This window comes from Salmo trutta, chromosome 24 (genome assembly GCF_901001165.1).
Source record: "Salmo trutta chromosome 24, fSalTru1.1, whole genome shotgun sequence".
Classification (NCBI taxonomy): Eukaryota; Metazoa; Chordata; class Actinopteri; order Salmoniformes; family Salmonidae; genus Salmo; species Salmo trutta.
The window spans coordinates 15,049,011-15,068,173 of record NC_042980.1 but is presented as its reverse complement, the minus strand read 5'-3'; the positions used below and the strand labels follow the sequence as shown (position 1 = coordinate 15,068,173).

The following is a 19,163-nucleotide window of genomic DNA, read 5'->3' as shown; positions in this document are numbered from 1 at the left end:
TATGTTGATGTTGGTTCAAGTGCAGGTCAATAGCATTCTGTAAGTAGGCAGCAAGTGGGCGCTTGCTCTTGTAAATGGCATTAAATAAATCTAGACCACAATTTGATTGTGCTAAATAGTGGTCAGTGGTCCAGGTTATTTTGGACGTTCTCTGCATGAACGTGTTTAGTCTGTCAAAAAGCCTGGAGATCATGACATGATTGCACTAAACTACTATTACAGTTTGGTTCAAGCTAAGCTTGCATAAAGTTGGTTTATCCCTTAGTGATAGATTTTTAGAGCCTTTCAATGCGCCTAAGAACACTAGAGGTACATTGTCAAATTGGATGGGCCTGGAGGAAATTGGATCTGTAATGTATTTGACACGATGGTTACGTTCTCATAAAAATGCCATAAAAGATCACAAAGATAATGTAAAAGGGATCTGCGTGTATTTGCTGGAGATGGTCACCCTTCATACCCCAGCTCCCAGATGTCACATCCAGTTTAAGACACAGAAAACATTTAAAAACAGGATGGTACTACCTGAACTTGTACAGCAAGAATACACATTTTCAGTTTTTTTTATTTTGAGGTTTTACTATTTTGTGTGCTCTGAACAAGACCATGGTGTGTATACCTGCCTTCCAGTGGAGTTAATTTCTCCATCCTACAGATGGTAATACCGTTCACTCGTCACCTGGCTTCCCCCACCCTTGGGGGTATGTAGGATGCTTCTTATCCCTTCTCTGTTCTGGTGGGCTCCACCTCCCACTGCTTTTGAGCAGCGTTGTAGTTTGTTCTACCAAAGAGAAGACCCTGCTCTCTTCACCTGGACTCCGTTATGGATTGTTCCCTTACTCAATGACTTTATTCAAGATTGGATGCTGTAATATTCTGGACAATTTTGTCTGCTACTGTGCTTTTTTTTTTGTATTGGGGATGTGGCAATGTCCCAGCACATTTGTTGTATGCACCACATCTCTGTTGGCATTATAACAGCATCTCATGACTAGCTTTGAAGGAAAATATATAATTGAAATAGTATATTGTAAATTGTATTGTGAACTGATTTCTCTGCACTTTTATATTATTGCTGGTGGTGGCAAAGACTGCTTCTCTGTGGCTGTGGTGTGTAGGAAGTAAGTGACGTATACGGAAAATATGCTGCTCTCGCGAGACCTTTGTACAGACGTGGGATTTTGATATCAAGGGTTGAGCCCGTGGGTAAGTGTCTACAAACTGACAGTGATTGTACACGAAAATATCGCCCATGTAACGATTTCTTGGCATTCGTGGGGATGTAAGCTTGAATAAAAATTATTGGCCTGTGATAAATGCAGATCCTTTCTGTATTAGCAGTTATAAATAGAGCTAATATGGCGACGGTGATATGCTTGCAGATGCTACCCTGCCTAAATGGGCGGTGTGGATGGATAGGGCTTGGTAGCTTGATGATGGTGAGGGGCTGTGTAAACAAAACCACCCACATTGTTTTGTTAGCTCGTGCTGAATTTGTCAACATTTTAAATTGCAAGGTTTGTGTCTAATGTTGTGGCTAAATTGTTGCATTTAATCTGTTTGTCTTCTATATAAGGACAACGCTAGCTGAATAGTCTAGTCAGAAATGTTGTATTTTCATAATGGCTAGCTACTGCTGCTGTAGGTTACCCAACTAACGCTAGCTAGTGATGCTGTAGCTATCTTGATAGCTAAATATACAGTTGTGTCATCTGTCATAATTCGAGTTTCCACTATTCATTTTGATAGATATCCTCTTGTCTATGACCAGCAATGTCTCTCACTCTTTCTTGTGACTCAGAGAAAGACCATGCATTTACAAGGGACAGTTGCCAACTTGCTATCAATAAGCTTTGTCCCCACACAAAGTCCTAAAGCAGATACAATATTTGACAGAGCCTTCTATATGGTGATGATCATTGATCTGGGACATTCTACTTACTACAGTGCAAATCATAATTTGTATTTTGCATTCCAGGGTATAAAAGGAATTCCTGAATATGAGTGATGACAAACCTTTCTTATGTACTGCTCCTGGGTGTGGTCAGGTATGTTTTTAAAGTCCATTTGGTTTGTCTTTGATGGTTATATATGAAAAGTGTTATATCTGTAAATTATACATTTTCATCATTCCGTAGCGATTTACGAACGAAGACCACTTGGCTGTCCACAAACACAAACATGAGATGACACTCAAGTTTGGTCCAGCAAGGGACAACAGTGTCATCGTTGCTGGTAAGCACTACAAGAGCCCACAATTAAATTACTAAATGTTAGTAATCATTCAAGTGGTATGAGAGAGAGACCCTGTCTTGTGTTGCAGACCAAACACCAACACCTACACGCTTTCTGAAGAACTGTGAGGAAGTGGGACTCTTCAATGAGCTTACCAGTCCATTTGAGCATGACTTCAAAAAAGCTGCTGAGGATGACCTCAAAAAGGTGAGTAATTACTATTCGGTGGTGCTATCAAAGCTAAGGCTCATTTGGTAGTACAGGTTGCTCCAGATCTAATCTGTTGATATTTGTTTCTGACATGCAGATGCCCTTGGATCTGTCACCTCTTGCCACACCAATGATCATACAAAATAAAATTGAGGACCACTCAGCTGTGGAGGCACATCGGGGCAGCCCTCTGCCCCATCCGGAATCTACAACAAGTGACGACAAAGTAAAGGATTTGGTATACTTCATACATTGATATCCTGGTGGATCAGTTGATATGTAGGGAAATTCTACATCTTTACTTTTGGACATGAACAACTATTGTCTCACCACTTGAACAGCTAGGGTTATATTCAACCCAAACAGTTTGATTTATTGTTGAAAAGGGTTCATTGAAGGTTGGACAATACTCTGATTGCTGAAAAAGCAATTGTATTTTCTACCATATAGACTAACTTTGCAGATGTGGTGTCATAATTGTGCTAATACAGTGTCCATGAACTCCAATGGATGGCTTATCAGAGATGTTGCTCAACAACATTGCAATAAGCTCAGAGTGAATTACCCTCAAATGACCACCCAATGTAACAGTTAAACTACTGTTTTGACTATTTTGCCATCTAAGGATAAGGTTTACCCTCATGCTCATTTGCAGGATCTTTGAATATTTTCATCATAGACTAAGAGCTCTTACTGGGATCACTGAAACACTGATTCCCTTCTGCAGTGCTTTGGTTGATAGTTTCACTGCTTCCCCAAAATAGTACACAGTAGTACCAGAACTGCAAAAAATTATTTGGATAAATAAATCCCTTTTATATTTTGTACATCAGGTCCTTGTCTATTAGCAGTTATTAATCAATCCATCTTTTTACCTGTACTATAAGAATGACACACAACTAGGGCATTCATTCGTAGTTGAAATCTAGAGAAAGGTTGTCATTGAAGGTTTTAATGCAGCTAAGGTCTCGTATGGTGTTTTCAGGAGGTATCTTTGCAGCCGACCTCACTGCCAACCTCTACTATAGTCCATCCTGCATCCCTCCAAGTCCCAAATGTACTCCTAGCAACCTCAGACGCTAGTGTTGTTATACAGCAAGCTCTCCCATCGCCAACATCTAGCTCTGTAATTACCCAAGTCCCATCCTCTAATAGACCAATAGTGTAAGTAACTAAAACATGTTAATTATTTGATTTTTTTGTATAACTTTTTTTTGGTGTGTTTTTGCTTAATTTGTTTTTTGTAATTATGTTTTGTGTCTTTATAGTTTTGCATTTTGTGGTAAGATGGTTCATTGAAAAGTATGCTCTTTGGTTTGTTGTCAGTGACCAATACTGGTACCATATTGTATGAGTACAAATCCACAAAGTTCTGCTGTCCATTTTACGTTACCTTATGTTCCTTTGAGTGTCTGTTTTGTGTTTCTTTGTTGTAGTGTGAAGTGTATGATAACTTTCTTAAAGGAGAAATAATTTACTATGTAACATGATTAGATATTATTTTGCTGGTTGTTGTGTAACCCATAGTGTCTCCTCTCTCCCCTCCAGTCCAGTCTCTGGAACTTTTCCTGTACTCTTTCAGCTGCCTAATGGACAAACCATGCCCGTCGCAATCCCAGCAACCATCGCTTCTAGTGTACATATTCCAACCGCAATTCCTGTAAGTATCGCATGTCACGCTCAATGCTTTATGGAGTTCCAAGGTGTATTTTAAATGTGTGGATTTACAGTGTGCTGCACATTCGCTTAGGCCCATTTAAACTAGACCTAAATCCACGTTCCCGTGATTAGTTAATTCCATGTGTTCAGCCCCTAGAACAGGCTCACTATTTACTACTTTGGCACTAGTGTCTTTGGCATACGTTGGACAGGCAGGGGATGATGGGGGAACTAATGGGCCTTAGAAGAGAGCAGCTGTATGTCACCTTGGCAAAGACAGTGAGTAGGCCAAACGGTTGTATGTTCCAGTCCAGGGTGCCTCACTGCCATTTGTCCTTGTACAATTTGAATCACCACACTTGACTTCTGGCAGACTGGATATGTTGCAATCAATTAATATGCCACCCCTGGATATTATGCTTCAGTGTCCGTTAAGGATATTAGCTAATCTAGCCATATCGTAGGCCCTATAGAAATCTCCCTGTCCCTAGTTCCCCCAGAGCGACGTGTGGCTGGTGACGATAGACAGACAGGGTCCCTGTCTTGTTCTCTCTGGCCCTGATTGTCTGCGTGGAACACTGAGCAGCAGATGATTATCTCCTGATGGCGGCGCAGCGGGGAAAAGACCTCCGTTCTCCCAGTCTGTGGGGAGCCACTGACGAGGAAAGGAAGAGATCCCACTGCTGGGTCTCCTCTCCCCTCCTCCCTTCATCCCCTTTCCTCTCCTCTCTCTCGTTTTCCATCCGTCTCGTTGTGAGGAGACCCGGCTCTGGCCTTCCAGCTCGTCTCTCCCTCCATCCCTCTCCTGTGCTTAGCCCTTCTGTCCATATGCTTTCCACACAGGCAGGCAGGAGCTCATTAGCGTACATGGTGCATCTCCATGTGGCGCTGCCTCCACAAAATAACAGGCCATCCAGCCTAATGAGGCTGAGGTATGAGGAAAACTCTGAGCGTACGGCGCTGTGTGTGTGTGTGTGTGTTTTGCACACATATTGGGAGGGGAGGGGGCTGCCTGCCTCTCACTGGGAGAGACTAATTCTCCTTGTGCTGGTCTCTGTGTGTGTCTGTGCTGTCAGCTTGTCAGACCCGTCACCGTAGTGCCTAACGTCCCTGGGATCCCTGGACCGCCCTCGCCTCAAGCCGTCCAATCAGAAGCTAAGCTGGTAATGTCTTTGTCTCATACACATCCCGTCAAGGGTTCTGTGCATATGTGCATGCCTGAAATTCCCCCAAACTATGTCAAATTGATCCACAAAGTCATTTTACATTTGTATTGTGTACAATAGTAATTCATGCCAATACTGTAGCTACTATGTCTGTACTGTAGTTCCTTACTTTAACCAGAAGAGGGAACTAGAAACAAGTGTTTTGCAATGATGTTAGCAGTTTGTATTTGATATAAATTGTTATTAAAGTTGAGTATGTGTTACAGATGCTAGTGAATGGTGTATGACCGTGACCTGGCTTAATGAGATACTTTGGGATTTGGGCAATGACGCCCTTTATCTACTTCCCCAGAGTCTTGTGGATACCAGCATGTTAGTAGATACCCATAGACTTCCAGGCATTGCGCTAACGGTAGTTAGCATTGGCTCACAAAAAAACTCTAACTTCCTTCATACTAGACACAGAGACATGAAAAACGGTATCTATGAGTTCATCTGACTCAAAATACCCGAAGTATCCCTTTAATACCTCAACCAGGGTGGATGAGCGGTGTCTCTGGCCCTTTGTGTTAGTAGTGATGGTTGAAGGGCAGAGATATGGACCGTTGTTAGGTAGATCATTGGCACGGTGATGAAGCACGTATCACAGAACCTGTAAATGCTCACAGCACGCCGCACCTCTGAAAATTAACAGGTAAAGCTTTACAAGGAGGGCTGGGGGGTGGGGTGGACTTTAAGATGGGTGAGGGGTGGTTTATTGGGTTCGCGGGGCGCAGGGATGACAAACGCAGAGATAGCGTTGTGCTCAACACGCCGTCGCCGAGGCCAGCCGGAGGGGGGGCTTCTGCCGAGAGCCAGCTGGGGGGCATCTTGGCATGGGCTCAGAGAGGCACATTAAGTCAGCCTCACCCTGCATGGAACCTTTTGTTCAGCAGAATCCTGGCTGACCTGCGAACCCCCCACCCCCGGTGCCCCCCCCCCCCTTACCACCACCACACTCAGCTCATCAGCAAACACCTAATGAGCCCACGTCAAGAAAACAGCCCCCCGCCCAGCCAGCCCCCCACCCACCCTGCTCTCCGGGGGCGCGGAGACGGCGCTTTACAAGGACTGATGATGCTGCAAAGACCACAATAATGATAATTAACTTGCTGAATTTAGAAGATTATGCTGTTAATTAGTTGCAAAATAAAGATAAGTAATATAGCAGCAGATGGTTGAATAACACCCATGAGATGGAGGGTTATTACACTGATGAGGTTTCTGTGGCAGAAATGAAATATGAATCTGACTGGCTTCTCCCTCCTTCTATGGGCCATTCCAGGAGAATAATATCTTGTTTCTGCCAGAAGAGCTTCTGGAAGGGTATTACACGATAAACTAATTTGGTAGATAGATTGGTCTGGCAAAAGGTAGTTGTTAGAATAATGTGCTCCTCTGTTCTCCCATGTAAATGTATTCCCACTCACTTTGTTATGGGTTGAGATGGCTCATTCACCTTCAGCTTGTTTACTCACTGTTTGATGGTGGAGGATTTGGGCTTTAAATTACTGTCTGTCACCTTTATCGAGATGCAGGATGGGTGAAGTGTGTTGCGTAGATTTTCATGTAAAACATCAACAATTACAAATATGGATTTGGCATGCGATTAAATTCCCCAGTATGTCGTATGACTAGCTACATGCAGATCAGAAGGATGTAGTTGTATATGTATTTGTCTCTTTAATGCACTGTAGATGTCTGTGTTCCTGGTGACTTTGTTAGCTAGTTTTATGGCTTGTCTGACAGATGCCCAGGGACAGAGAAGGGGGTTGGGCGCTCTAGATGGGGGGGGGGGCACTATGGTGTGTTATAAACACACCCAAGAGGCAGAGCTTCCCCTGACAAGTTGACATCCCCAGCTCATCAGGGGAATAGGATATTGGCCGTGACAGCTATTAGATTTCCTATGTAACATTACTGGAGGAAGTCTTTGTTTTGATGTCTAATTTCCCATCATACAGAATATAGTGTTTTGGTTTCGTCTTTTGCAACTCCTTGTTTTTTTTTTTTTTGTATCTCAATGGTCTACTTCAAGACTATGTTCATGACTTTCAACTCAAAACGGAACATCCCTACATTGCAGAGAGGTGTTGTCTCGTGGCTCATGTGCTCTTGTGTTGTTTTCTTCCCCTAGAAGCTGAAGGCAGTACTAAGCCAGCAGCTCCCTCAGGTAACCAATGGAGATTCTGGTGATGTCCAGAGCAGTGCTGTGACCCACACTGCAGCCCCGGCCGTGGCCCCTTCCCCATCTCTGTCTCCTGGCCCTTCCCCGGCCCCGCCTGAGGAACCCTGCCCCCAGACCCTCCAGCAGCCTGCCACCTCCACCACTGAGACGCCTGTGAGTACACTACCACAACTGGCCACCAGAGGGCGCTATGCTTAAATTAGGCTATTCCACAACTAGCCATTGAAGTACCTTTTTTTAAGGGTATTAATATATTAATTTTGTGTTACCCACTCAATAACTAGTGATTATGATGAACATTACATTAGCCATGAGATACATGTTTATAGCCTATGTGTTATAGAGCTTGATAGGTTGGTTCTGATGAATTTGTGCCGCGCATTCTGTTCTCCATGCCAGGCGTCTAAGGCGCAACCTGCCCAGCACACAGGGGGCCGGCGGCGCAGAGCCACCAGCGAGGACCCGGACGAGAAGAGGCGCAAGTTCCTGGAACGCAACCGAGCGGCGGCGTCCCGCTGCAGACAGAAGAGGAAGGTCTGGGTGTCTTCGCTGGAGAAGAAGGCTGAGGACCTCAACTCTATGAACGGACAACTACAGGTATATGCACACCTTGGCTCAGTCTACCATATAGTAACTGCTTATTGCATCAGGTATGAGGGATTCTACTGTGTACGTGTGTGTGTGCATTTTCTTTTTCCCCTTGTGCGGTGATGAAGTCATTAAAGCCTATTACGAGGAGTTGCGGTGTGACAGCGGGCGGCGTGCGAGCCCCCCCATTCTCCGATACATCCCTGTCAATAAAGCTGTATCCTCCAGATGTCAGCCGCACACAAGCGTGTCCTCGCTTCTGTCTCAGCAGTTTACTGGATGGCCTCTAAAATCTCTCAGGGAAAGGTGTCTTTTTGAACCTTCATTTTGCAGAAAGCAATTAGGATCTGACGCTGACAAGTTCTCTACAGTTCATGTGACTGTTGTCTCTGTTGATAAGTGTGATCCGGGGTGCGGCACATCGGCGTTCCACACAATTAAATGAGATGTGCTGTTTTATTTGCTTGCTGTCTTCTTTGTCCATGGAGGCAAAGTAAGACATGGGGGGGGGGGGGAGAACGCGGGAAAGGGGGAAATTAAATGGAGGGGGGGGGGATTGTGATGAATTTCTGTTACAATATCCGATTGTCACCCTTGATGGTTATCGGTGTACGTGCTAAGCGTTAAATGAACACAAGCAGATGAAGGTGGAGGAACGGAGAGAGGGATTGAGGAAGGATGGGGTCGCAGAGAGCACCACTGTTAACTATGAGGAACGGAATAAGTCGCGGGGCGAAAATTCAATGTCACAGAATGAAAGTGTTCTTTTATATGAAGGCATTAATCAGCGGTGCGGTTTTAGTTCTAACTCCCGTGCTGACACATTGGCCCAGCTGATCAGCGGAGTGGGCCCTAATGATGCACGATTACTATAACATCATCCTTAACGGGCTTTTTTAATGAGGTGTCAGAACAGGCAGCAACCCACAGGGCTCCCGGCCTCCGAGTCAGGAAGGAAAGGACCATTTGCTCCCATTCTATTAAATCACAAACTTAGAAACAAGTTAAACTTCTTCAGGCCGCCATGCTTTATCCTACTGTATGACAACATGATGCATATTAATTGGATAAGGAATGCAGCCATTTGTGTTTTTTTCCTGGGTTTAACATCCTGGTTGTAATAGTGTACCTCATCAGACCTGGGTGTTTAGTTGTTCCACCAATGCCGTAGTAACAATAACAAGCAGTCTGGTTGTGTAATCCATACTAGGCAAGATTCCTCCACATCATACCAACAAACCTGTGTCTTTATGGTATTCGGAATACTGTAGCTAGTTTAATCAAAGTAGTCGCTAAACACTGCCTGTTGGGGCCACCCAACATCTATCAATACCATACCATCTATTCCCTGTAGCCATGCTAAAATATCTCTCTGTGAGCTGCACCTGCACTGGAGGGCTGATCCAAACCAGTGGTTCCCAAACTTTTTATAGTCCCGTACCCCTTCAAACATTCAACCTCCAGCTGCGTAACCCCTCTAGCACCAGGGTCAGCGCACTCTCAAATGTTTTTTTTTGCCATCATTGTAAGCCTGCTACACACACTATACGATACATTTATTAAACATAAGAATGAGTGTGAGTTTTTGTCACAAACCCGGCTCGTGGGAGGTGACAAAGAGCTCTTATAAGAACAGGGAACAAATAATAATAATAATAATCAACAGGGAATACCTGGAGGAAGAGGTGGAGAGGATGAGCGCCTTCACAAAGCCGCAGTGGGAACTAGGTTGTTTATCTGTAATGAGAGATGGCTGCGTAGTGAGCGCGGTGTGGTAGAGATGGGTAAGGGCTCTTACCAGCTGTTTAAATCTGTCTCACATTATGTGAATCCATAATCTGGATTCACATAAATTGGCCGCTTTTAGACGAATAGATTAAGCAGCCATAGTCCTTTTTTTTAAAAGGAGAACAGAAAGAGTCTAAATCTGCCATAGGGCGTTCTGTGGGCCCCCGGCTGCTCTAATTCCAGTGAAAGTCACCTTCAGCGTAATGTGGCCTCTCTTTACTGCATGCAGAATCCCCAGCTCCCATGGGGACTGTAATGACACGGGAGTGTAAATCTCAGCAGAATCCACAAAGTTGTGCTGACAATCGGAAGAGCTCACCTCTGACAAATGTGTTGGTCGGGTGCCAGTAAAGAGCCGTAATTATAGCGCAAGGAGCAACATAATTGAAAAAGTGCATCATACTTTATTCACCTTGCCATCCATTATCCAGTTAGCTACCTTTCCCTGTGTCTGTTCTTCTTCATGGGATTGGTGGGGGGTGGGAATGAGTACTTCTGCAGTAATGTAATGGTCATATAGGCCTCTCATACAGACAGACAAGGAGAGAGAAATGACTTGTGGTTATCCCTTTGTAAGGATAAAATAAAATCATAATGGTTTTGGGTACTGAGAAAATAGTAGCTAAAGTCTCCTCACTGCCTGGATGTTTTCAGAACTGTGGAATGTGTGTATGCTGGATGTTTTCAGAACTGTGGAATGTGTGTATGCTGGATGTTTTCAGAACTGTGGAATGTGTGTATGCTGGCTGTTTTCAGAACTGGGGAATGTGTGTATGCTGGATGTTTTCAGAACTGTGGAATGTGTGTATGCTGGATGTTTTCAGAACTGTGGAATGTGTGTATGCTGGCTGTTTTCAGAACTGGGGAATGTGTGTATGCTGGATGTTTTCAGAACTGGGGAATGTGTGTATGCTGGATGTTTTCAGAACTGGGGAATGTGTGTATGCTGGCTGTTTTCAGAACTGGGGAATGTGTGTATGCTGGCTGTTTTCAGAACTGGGGAATGTGTGTATGCTGGATGTTTTCAGAACTGTGGAATGTGTGTATGCTGGCTGTTTTCAGAACTGTGGAATGTGTGTACGCTGGCTGTTTTCAGAACTGTGGAATGTGTGTATGCTGGATGTTTTCAGAACTGTGGAATGTGTGTATGCTGGATGTTTTCAGAACTGTGGAATGTGTGTATGCTGGATGTTTTCAGAACTGTGGAATGTGTGTACGCTGGCTGTTTTCAGAACTGTGGAATGTGTGTATGCTGGATGTTTTCAGAACTGTGGAATGTGTGTATGCTGGATGTTTTCAGAACTGTGGAATGTGTGTATGCTGGATGTTTTCAGAACTGTGGAATGTGTGTATGCTGGATGTTTTCAGAACTGTGGAATGTGTGTATGCTGGATGTTTTCAGAACTGTGGAATGTGTGTATGCTGGATGTTTTCAGAACTGTGGAATGTGTGTATGCTGGCTGTTTTCAGAACTGGGGAATGTGTGTATGCTGGATGTTTTCAGAACTGTGGAATGTGTGTATGCTGGATGTTTTCAGAACTGTGGAATGTGTGTATGCTGGATGTTTTCAGAACTGTGGAATGTGTGTATGCTGGATGTTTTCAGAACTGTGGAATGTGTGTATGCTGGATGTTTTCAGAACTGTGGAATGTGTGTATGCTGGCTGTTTTCAGAACTGTGGAATGTGTGTACGCTGGATGTTTTCAGAACTGGGGAATGTGTGTATGCTGGATGTTTTCAGAACTGTGGAATGTGTGTATGCTGGCTGTTTTCAGAACTGGGGAATGTGTGTATGCTGGATGTTTTCAGAACTGGGGAATGTGTGTATGCTGGATGTTTTCAGAACTGGGGAATGTGTGTATGCTGGCTGTTTTCAGAACTGGGGAATGTGTGTATGCTGGATGTTTTCAGAACTGGGGAATGTGTGTATGCTGGATGTTTTCAGAACTGGGGAATGTGTGTATGCTGGATGTTTTCAGAACTGTGGAATGTGTGTATGCTGGATGTTTTCAGAACTGTGGAATGTGTGTATGCTGGCTGTTTTCAGAACTGTGGAATGTGTGTACGCTGGATGTTTTCAGAACTGTGGAATGTGTGTATGCTGGCTGTTTTCAGAACTGGGGAATGTGTGTATGCTGGATGTTTTCAGAACTGGGGAATGTGTGTATGCTGGATGTTTTCAGAACTGGGGAATGTGTGTATGCTGGATGTTTTCAGAACTGTGGAATGTGTGTATGCTGGATGTTTTCAGAACTGTGGAATGTGTGTACGCTGGCTGTTTTCAGAACTGTGGAATGTGTGTACGCTGGCTGTTTTCAGAATTGTGGAATGTGTGTACGCTGGATGTTTTCAGAACTGGGGAATGTGTGTATGCTGGATGTTTTCAGAACTGTGGAATGTGTGTATGCTGGCTGTTTTCAGAACTGTGGAATGTGTGTATGCTGGATGTTTTCAGAACTGGGGAATGTGTGTATGCTGGATGTTTTCAGAACTGGGGAATGTGTGTATGCTGGATGTTTTCAGAACTGGGGAATGTGTGTATGCTGGATGTTTTCAGAACTGGGGAATGTGTGTATGCTGGCTGTTGTGATGTGAACAAAGATTTATCCAGCACTTCACAGCCCCTCATCGAGACAGTCGTTGATGGTTTGACAGGTCATGCTCCTCATGGGATGGTGAAGGTTTAGCCTAAATATAGTATGTTTCAATCAGAGATGCATACAATACAGATGGTTATCAGACTCGGGTATCTGTTTGAAAGTATGTGGCAGTCAGTCAAGTGTCCATTTTGTGTTTTGAGTGTGTGTTTTGTCTGTTTCCCTCCTCTCTGGCAGAGTGAAGTCACCCTGCTGAGAAATGAAGTGGCTCGGCTGAAGCAGCTTCTTCTGGCTCATAAAGATTGCCCTGTAACCGCCATGCAGAAGAAATCTGCCTATCACAGTGAGTTATGTTCCATTATCCTCAGCCCCAGGCCGCACTGCAAATACATCCAAAACGAGCCCTGCTAACCTCTCGCTAGAGGGACACGTCTCGCTCATCGCCTAGCCCGACACCTCCAGAGCTATGGACACATTAGGCCATTTTCGGGTTTTGGAAAAACTTCAGAGAAGTTTGTCTATTCATATGCCTTTTTTGTCTCCTGCAAGTCATCTGTTTTTAGCTGTCATTTCAAGTCATATTGTTTTAAATGTGCTTCACCTGTGCCGTTATGGAAGCCTAAATGCAGAATAAAGGCATCAGTCTTTAGCTTTTTATTCTTTAATGATGCCTTTTGAAATGTGCAAATCTGTGCATAGTGTCTGCCTTATGCAGCCTCTTAGTTTCAATTTGCTGTTGTCAGTAGAACGGCTGTCTGGGAGGCGATGGTTGACTCACTTTGCCCAGAAGTGCCTGTTCCTCAGGTGCTCGTTGTAAAACTTAATGGCTGCCAGGTTTCGCCAGTCACTGTGTAAGCACTTTTGTAAGAACAGGCTATAGTTTTTAATTTCCACCATTTCAGCCCCCTTTGCCTCTCTAGATTTTTGTCAGCTCAGCTTTGTGCTCATAACTCACCATCTCTCTTTAGATGGGCCGATATGCAGAACGTGTACGCATAGCCACGTCTCGGCAGTGCTCAGGAGTCCGCCGCTGACTTGTATTGACAATGATTGCCTCCAAAATGAGTCCATTATAGCGGAGAGCTTGACAAGACTGCGGCGCTTTCTCGATGAGAGGTGCCGCGGTCACCGAGCGCCACTGTTCATTCCACATCCCTATTGTTAACCATAGCGCTGTCGCTGACACGCCTCATGCGTTATATGACTGATGACTCCCAGGCTATATTGGCCTGTCACCGACTGTGCTCATTTGGTTGTCTGGATTGTTTTGACTACCATTTGCAGATGAATTGGGTCATCTTTCTTACATATTGTTGAGGATTCTTCCCATCTTAGACCTCAGCGAAGGCTGATCGCTCGCAGCTAGTTGATACCATGGAGAAATATAGCCTCGTCTTGTGATACCGTCACTTTACGGAAGCATTCTGTTGTTGAAAGGTGAGGTTGAGTGAGATGATACAAGCCTCTACCGTACTATATTATAGGTCGTTATCAATAAAACGTTACGATAGCGTTCGAGTTGGCTGCTGGGGGAGCAAGGAGTCTCCCCAGCTCCGCTAAAACCGTTTTCAATGGATTGTTAAATACATTTTATAACTAACTATTTGATTTTTATATCGCCTCCTTGAAGAGCATAGTCAAAACGACACATTTCCGATTATTCCACATTTTAACTCTATCATCAGAGTTTTACAGCAATCAGTAAACTATCAATTGATCAAGTATTTTCATATACTGTACGTGAGGGAATCCAGATCCTAGCTATAAAGCAAACAACGTGTCATTTAGCTGGCGTCGTCAGATATTAGGCTTTTGGAAAGAGCTTGACATCGTTCTGGGAAAGTTGTCAGTCGGACTACTGTCATCACCGCTATAGATGGCAAGCAAATCGAACAATAATTATATGTAGCCATTTAGTTTATCCTCTGAAAGTGAACTTAACTAGCCATGTTGATGTGATATGTTATTAGCTAGCCATCCAATCAATGTAGCCTATCATGTCTGTCAGCAGCAATCGTGATTAAACACTATTTAAAAACATTAAATAATGGGATAATGTTAGCTAACTTCACTGGGTGAGCCTACATTTAAGAAAAAAGTACATTAGGTCTACTTACCACAATGTTTAGCCAACTGTACAAAGTTTCTACCGGTAGCTGGCAAGGTAACATTAGCAGCTAACAGTAACGTTACATCGGCAATACGCCAGTAGTGGAAAAAGTACCCAATTGTCAGTGAAGATACCCTAATAAAATGACTCAAGTAAAAGTCAGTCACCCAGTAAAATATCACTTGAGTAAAAGTATGAAAGTATTTGGTTTTAAATATACTTAAGTGTCAAAAGTCAATTTAATTGTTAAAATATACTTATCTATCAAAAGTCTAAATTATTTGAAGTTCCTTACATTAAGCAAACTAGACTTTTTAAATACATTTTTACGGTTAGCCAGGGGCACACGCCAACATTCAGACATAATTTACAAAGGAGCATGTGTGTTTGCTGAGTCTGCCAGATCAGAAGCAGTAGGGATGACCAGGGATGTCTTCTTGATAAGTGTGTGAATGGACCAATTTCCTGTCCTGCTAAGCATTCAAAATGTAACGAGTACTTTTGGGTGTCGGGGAAAATGTATGGTACATTTATTTTCTTTAGGGATGTAGTGAAGTAAAAGTTGTCAAAATATAAATAGTAAACTACAGATACGACTTGAGTAAAATTACTTTAAAGTACTACTTAAGTACTTTACACCACTGCAATGTGCCCTTCTGCTGCTTGACAGGCAGATCCCACGTACGATGGGAAATGAAGCTAAACCATTCATATTTGTCAGGTATAGTTCACTTTTAGTTTATATCACTCAGATATCCAAGTAATGGTGGCTACCCTCACGTATCTGAAATTACATGGTCAGTTGATGTTTACTGATCATGAAAAGCATGAGCTAAATGTGCACTATTGTTTTGTATGGAATAATCGAAAATGTGAAATTCTGACTATGCTTTTCAAGGGGCGATGATATTACAACCAAATAGTTAACATTTATTTATCAATCTCTTGAAAACGGCTCTGTTGTCAATGGTTTTAGCGGAGCTTCGGGTCTCCTTGCCCCCCAGCAGACAAATCGAACGCTCTGTACCTTATTGTGACGTTTTATTCATAACGACCCATACTGTCAATACTGTGACAACATAAGGCAGATCATGTAAGTATTCCATCATGGTGTTGCCTCAGCGCAGAGGTCTTTTCAGCTACTCTGTGTTTTCTCCCAGTCCTTACAGTCCCCCCAATACCAGTGGTCCCCCAGGCCCCCAGCATCCTCCATCCCTGTCTGGTAACATGTTTCCTCATCCAGCCCAGGCACACTGCTACAGCAGGTGGGAGGATATTACCCAGCCTGCCCTACAAACAAGCCAGACCATGCTTCCTCTTGGCACACCGAGCTGTCCATCTGCTTATGGTGAAGGCTGCTCTGGGTAGCTAGTAAAGCTGCATATGATAATATATCAGCAGTCTACTCTCGCCTTCCGCTCCTGTGCTTAATGCCATTAGGAGTAATAATACACACTGGAATATGGAACAAAAAGGCTGATTTACAAGGGGATCGACCTTATGCAGGGAGAAATGGCAGAGCGATTTACGGTGCTTTGACATTCACCTGCACTAAATCACCTGATCAAAGTCTGATCAATACGAACGCGAAGGGAGCCCCCCGCACACACAGGGCCTTTTTAAATGCAATTTTATTGCAAACTCTTATTATAGAGTCTGTCTCACATTCTCAAATACCAAGCCCAATCGTTAATTACTTAGTGCCATTTCAACTGACTTCATATCATTAGCTATATTAATTATCATAGTGGTCCTCCTCATTCCTTTGAGTCGGAGCATGAGAGAGGATTTTTTTCCATCAGGATCCAATTAATTCAATGCAACTGCCTAACAGCTGGTGGCATTTCGACTCCAAGTCTTGCATACTCTCCAGTGTGAGCGTCATTAAAATCAGGTGCTGTAATCATCTGTCGCTGCAGTAGTTGGCAAGGTAGCAAAAAACAAATGAGAACGCAGTGAGGAGTGGGAAACACTGCCACATGCCCCAGAATGTAATGTCCCCTTATGATGTTGGTTTAAATTGACATTGTAACTGAACTTTAATTAAGAGCAGAAAAAACTGTAAGTAGTATTAACAAAATGTCCTAGGATATACATATTAGTCCTAAATAGATTGGCCAACAGAGGTTACTCCTGATCCTATTTTGGAATATGATCATAGTGCAATGAATATAGGCTGCATTTTGTTGAAGTGAGTCGTCTACTTTAACAAGCACCTTTGCGGCAATAATGTACTGTATAAAATAGGTGATGATCAAACCATAAAGCCGTAACAGGCTTTTTTTTTTACTGTGTGTGTGTTTGCAGCATCTGAGAAGGAAGACAGCTGTGAGGAGATGTCAGTCCCAGGCAGCCCCCAGAACGAGGCCATCCAGCACAGCTCCGTCAGCACCTCCAACGGAGTCAGCTCCTCCTCCATGACCCCTGCTGCCTCCGCCCCTGCCACAGCAGACCAGAGCACAGAGGATGGCCAGGCACAGCGGGGCGCTGCCCTGTCCACCATCCAGACTCAGCCCTCAGGAAGCTGATCAGCCCCACCGCACCGCAGGCAGTGGCCCAGCCTCACTGCTGCCTCTGTAGGGGAAAGGAACTCTCACTCAGCTTCGGTTTGGACTATACTGTCTTTGCTCATTGTTTGGTTTCTGTTTCTTTCGATTTTCTTGGAATGCGATGTAATGGTTTGTTGGAAATTGGTAAAGATGCAAAAGAAGGCCCTTTACGAATGGTTTGAAGATTGAAATGATTGTCTTATTTCCACCTTGTTTTCTAGTCATTTGATTGATTTATTGACTGTGTACACATGTCCTTTTTGTTTTGGACCTCTGTGAACTTTGAAGTTGTAATGATTTGAATCAGTGCATTGTCAATGAGACCTTACCAAAGTGTGTTGTGGCTCACTTGGAATGTATTTGTTTTTAATGGCCTTTTATATCTTTATTTTATGGTGAGAAGACGTAAGGAGCAGACACTTTAATTGTTTTGCCTTTTTCATTTTGCACATAACAGATGAAGGGTTTAACTTTTTTAGTGTTTATGATTGTTCCAATAAGATGTACTGGCAGCTTTCTAAGGTAGATTTTAATACCTGTCTCATTACAAAACTTCAACGGTTAAATCAGATTTTAACTGACAACATTTATGTGAGTGATTTAGTTTGGCTACGTCTGCCGGTAGCATGTGGTTTAAATGTTCAGAGTTGCCTGCACTTGTAAAATAGGAGCTTGGGTCGAATTCTATGTGCGTTCTTTGACCAACATTCCATTTGTAGTTTGATTGTTTCATGAACCAGTGATTGTAGGACTGCAGTACATCTTACATTACATAAACATGTTGACTCGACCATGTGCCATTCATTTTATGACACAGACTGATTTGTCATTAGAATTATGAGTGTTTCCATGTACATCATTTCTTGGTATAGGAGATCTGTTTCTTCTGAATAATGTTTCTGCTTACTAAGTGACTTGTCCATTGCTTTGATGTTTGACTCGGATCACTTGAGGAAATATTCAAGTTACTTAAGAATATGACCTTTTTAGGAAACATTGTAAATAACATCATTACTGATAGATTGTGATTTTTTTCCAGATGTCATACTTTTTAAAATCATGTATTAGAGTCCTAATAAGTTTTATTTCTATTAAAGAAATAACTTGACGAACCTTTACTGGCCTCCCAACCTAAAACGAAGGCTCTGTTTGCCTTGCGTAGTACAGTAACTTTGAAAACACTAATAGAATCACATACTGCTGCGCCAGAAACTTAATGAGTAATCAATGATATATGTGTATGTTGATCTTATACTGCTTTTAAGGCTAGTGACATTTTAGCAAATAGTTGTAGTTTGCAAATCATACAATTATTTCGTATCAAATTGCCTTTTCTCTTTAAATGTATTGGCTTACTACTGTGTAGTTTAACGAGACACACCTGCATTTTGTTTCAGATATCATTTGTTCCTTTTTATTTAACAGGTTTTTTGTACTGTCACTTATGTGCTCTCAGCATGATTTCAATAATTCTCTGAGAGAATTAAACTGATATTTAATGTCTCAGTCAAATAAGTAACATTGAACATGTTTCACCTTGAGTTATAACTAGCTGGTCTTAAGTTTATGAAAGGTTTTGTAAATTATTTTACCCCGGCTTAACTGCTTAAAAGGGGTGTGATATTGTGTTGACAGTAAACTTGTGAAAGTTATGTATAAAGTACAGTATCCTAAATAAGACGTAATAAATCTTATCTCTTTAAATCCATTTTTGCCTCCTGGATTTTTCTTTTATCTGTTGAGGCAACCAAAGAGCTGGCATAAGAGGCAGAAAAGGGCAACTTGTGGCTTAGGATGAAGGAAATTAGTAGGGGAATAAAGAGCTAACATCTAAAGGAAGGCCAGTTGTAAGGGGGTGGCAGGGAGTCCGCCACCAGAAAATGTACCGGCACAATGAGAAGAACATTGAGGAGTTTTGGCCCCTGGCCCGATGACCATGTAGCTCCTTGTCTACTGGCACCGTTGGAGATGTGACAGGCAGAGATGTCAAGCAGGTAACCATGGATATACACTATATATACAAAAGTATGTGG

General features: G+C 43.0%; 1 protein-coding gene across 2 annotated transcripts; it reads left to right on the top strand.

Moving 5' to 3' along the window:
• Positions 1-412: 412 nt before the first annotated feature.
• atf2 (activating transcription factor 2) lies at positions 413-18,838 on the top strand. Of its 2 annotated transcripts, none has more exons than XM_029711175.1 (12): positions 413-1,439; positions 1,979-2,048; positions 2,139-2,235; positions 2,324-2,442; positions 2,543-2,671; positions 3,431-3,609; positions 3,994-4,105; positions 5,181-5,267; positions 7,447-7,650; positions 7,897-8,094; positions 12,709-12,814; positions 16,889-18,838. In XM_029711175.1, exons 2-12 carry the CDS (start codon positions 2,001-2,003, stop codon positions 17,107-17,109), a joined length of 1,500 nt encoding a protein of 499 aa, XP_029567035.1. In that variant the 5' UTR covers positions 413-1,439; positions 1,979-2,000; the 3' UTR covers positions 17,110-18,838. The 2 variants fall into 2 exon arrangements, with proteins under 2 accessions (XP_029567035.1, XP_029567034.1); XM_029711174.1 differs by lacking the exon at positions 413-1,439 and adding an exon at positions 1,470-1,517 and having other exon boundaries at positions 2,543-2,683.
• The last annotated feature ends 325 nt before the right edge of the window (positions 18,839-19,163 follow it).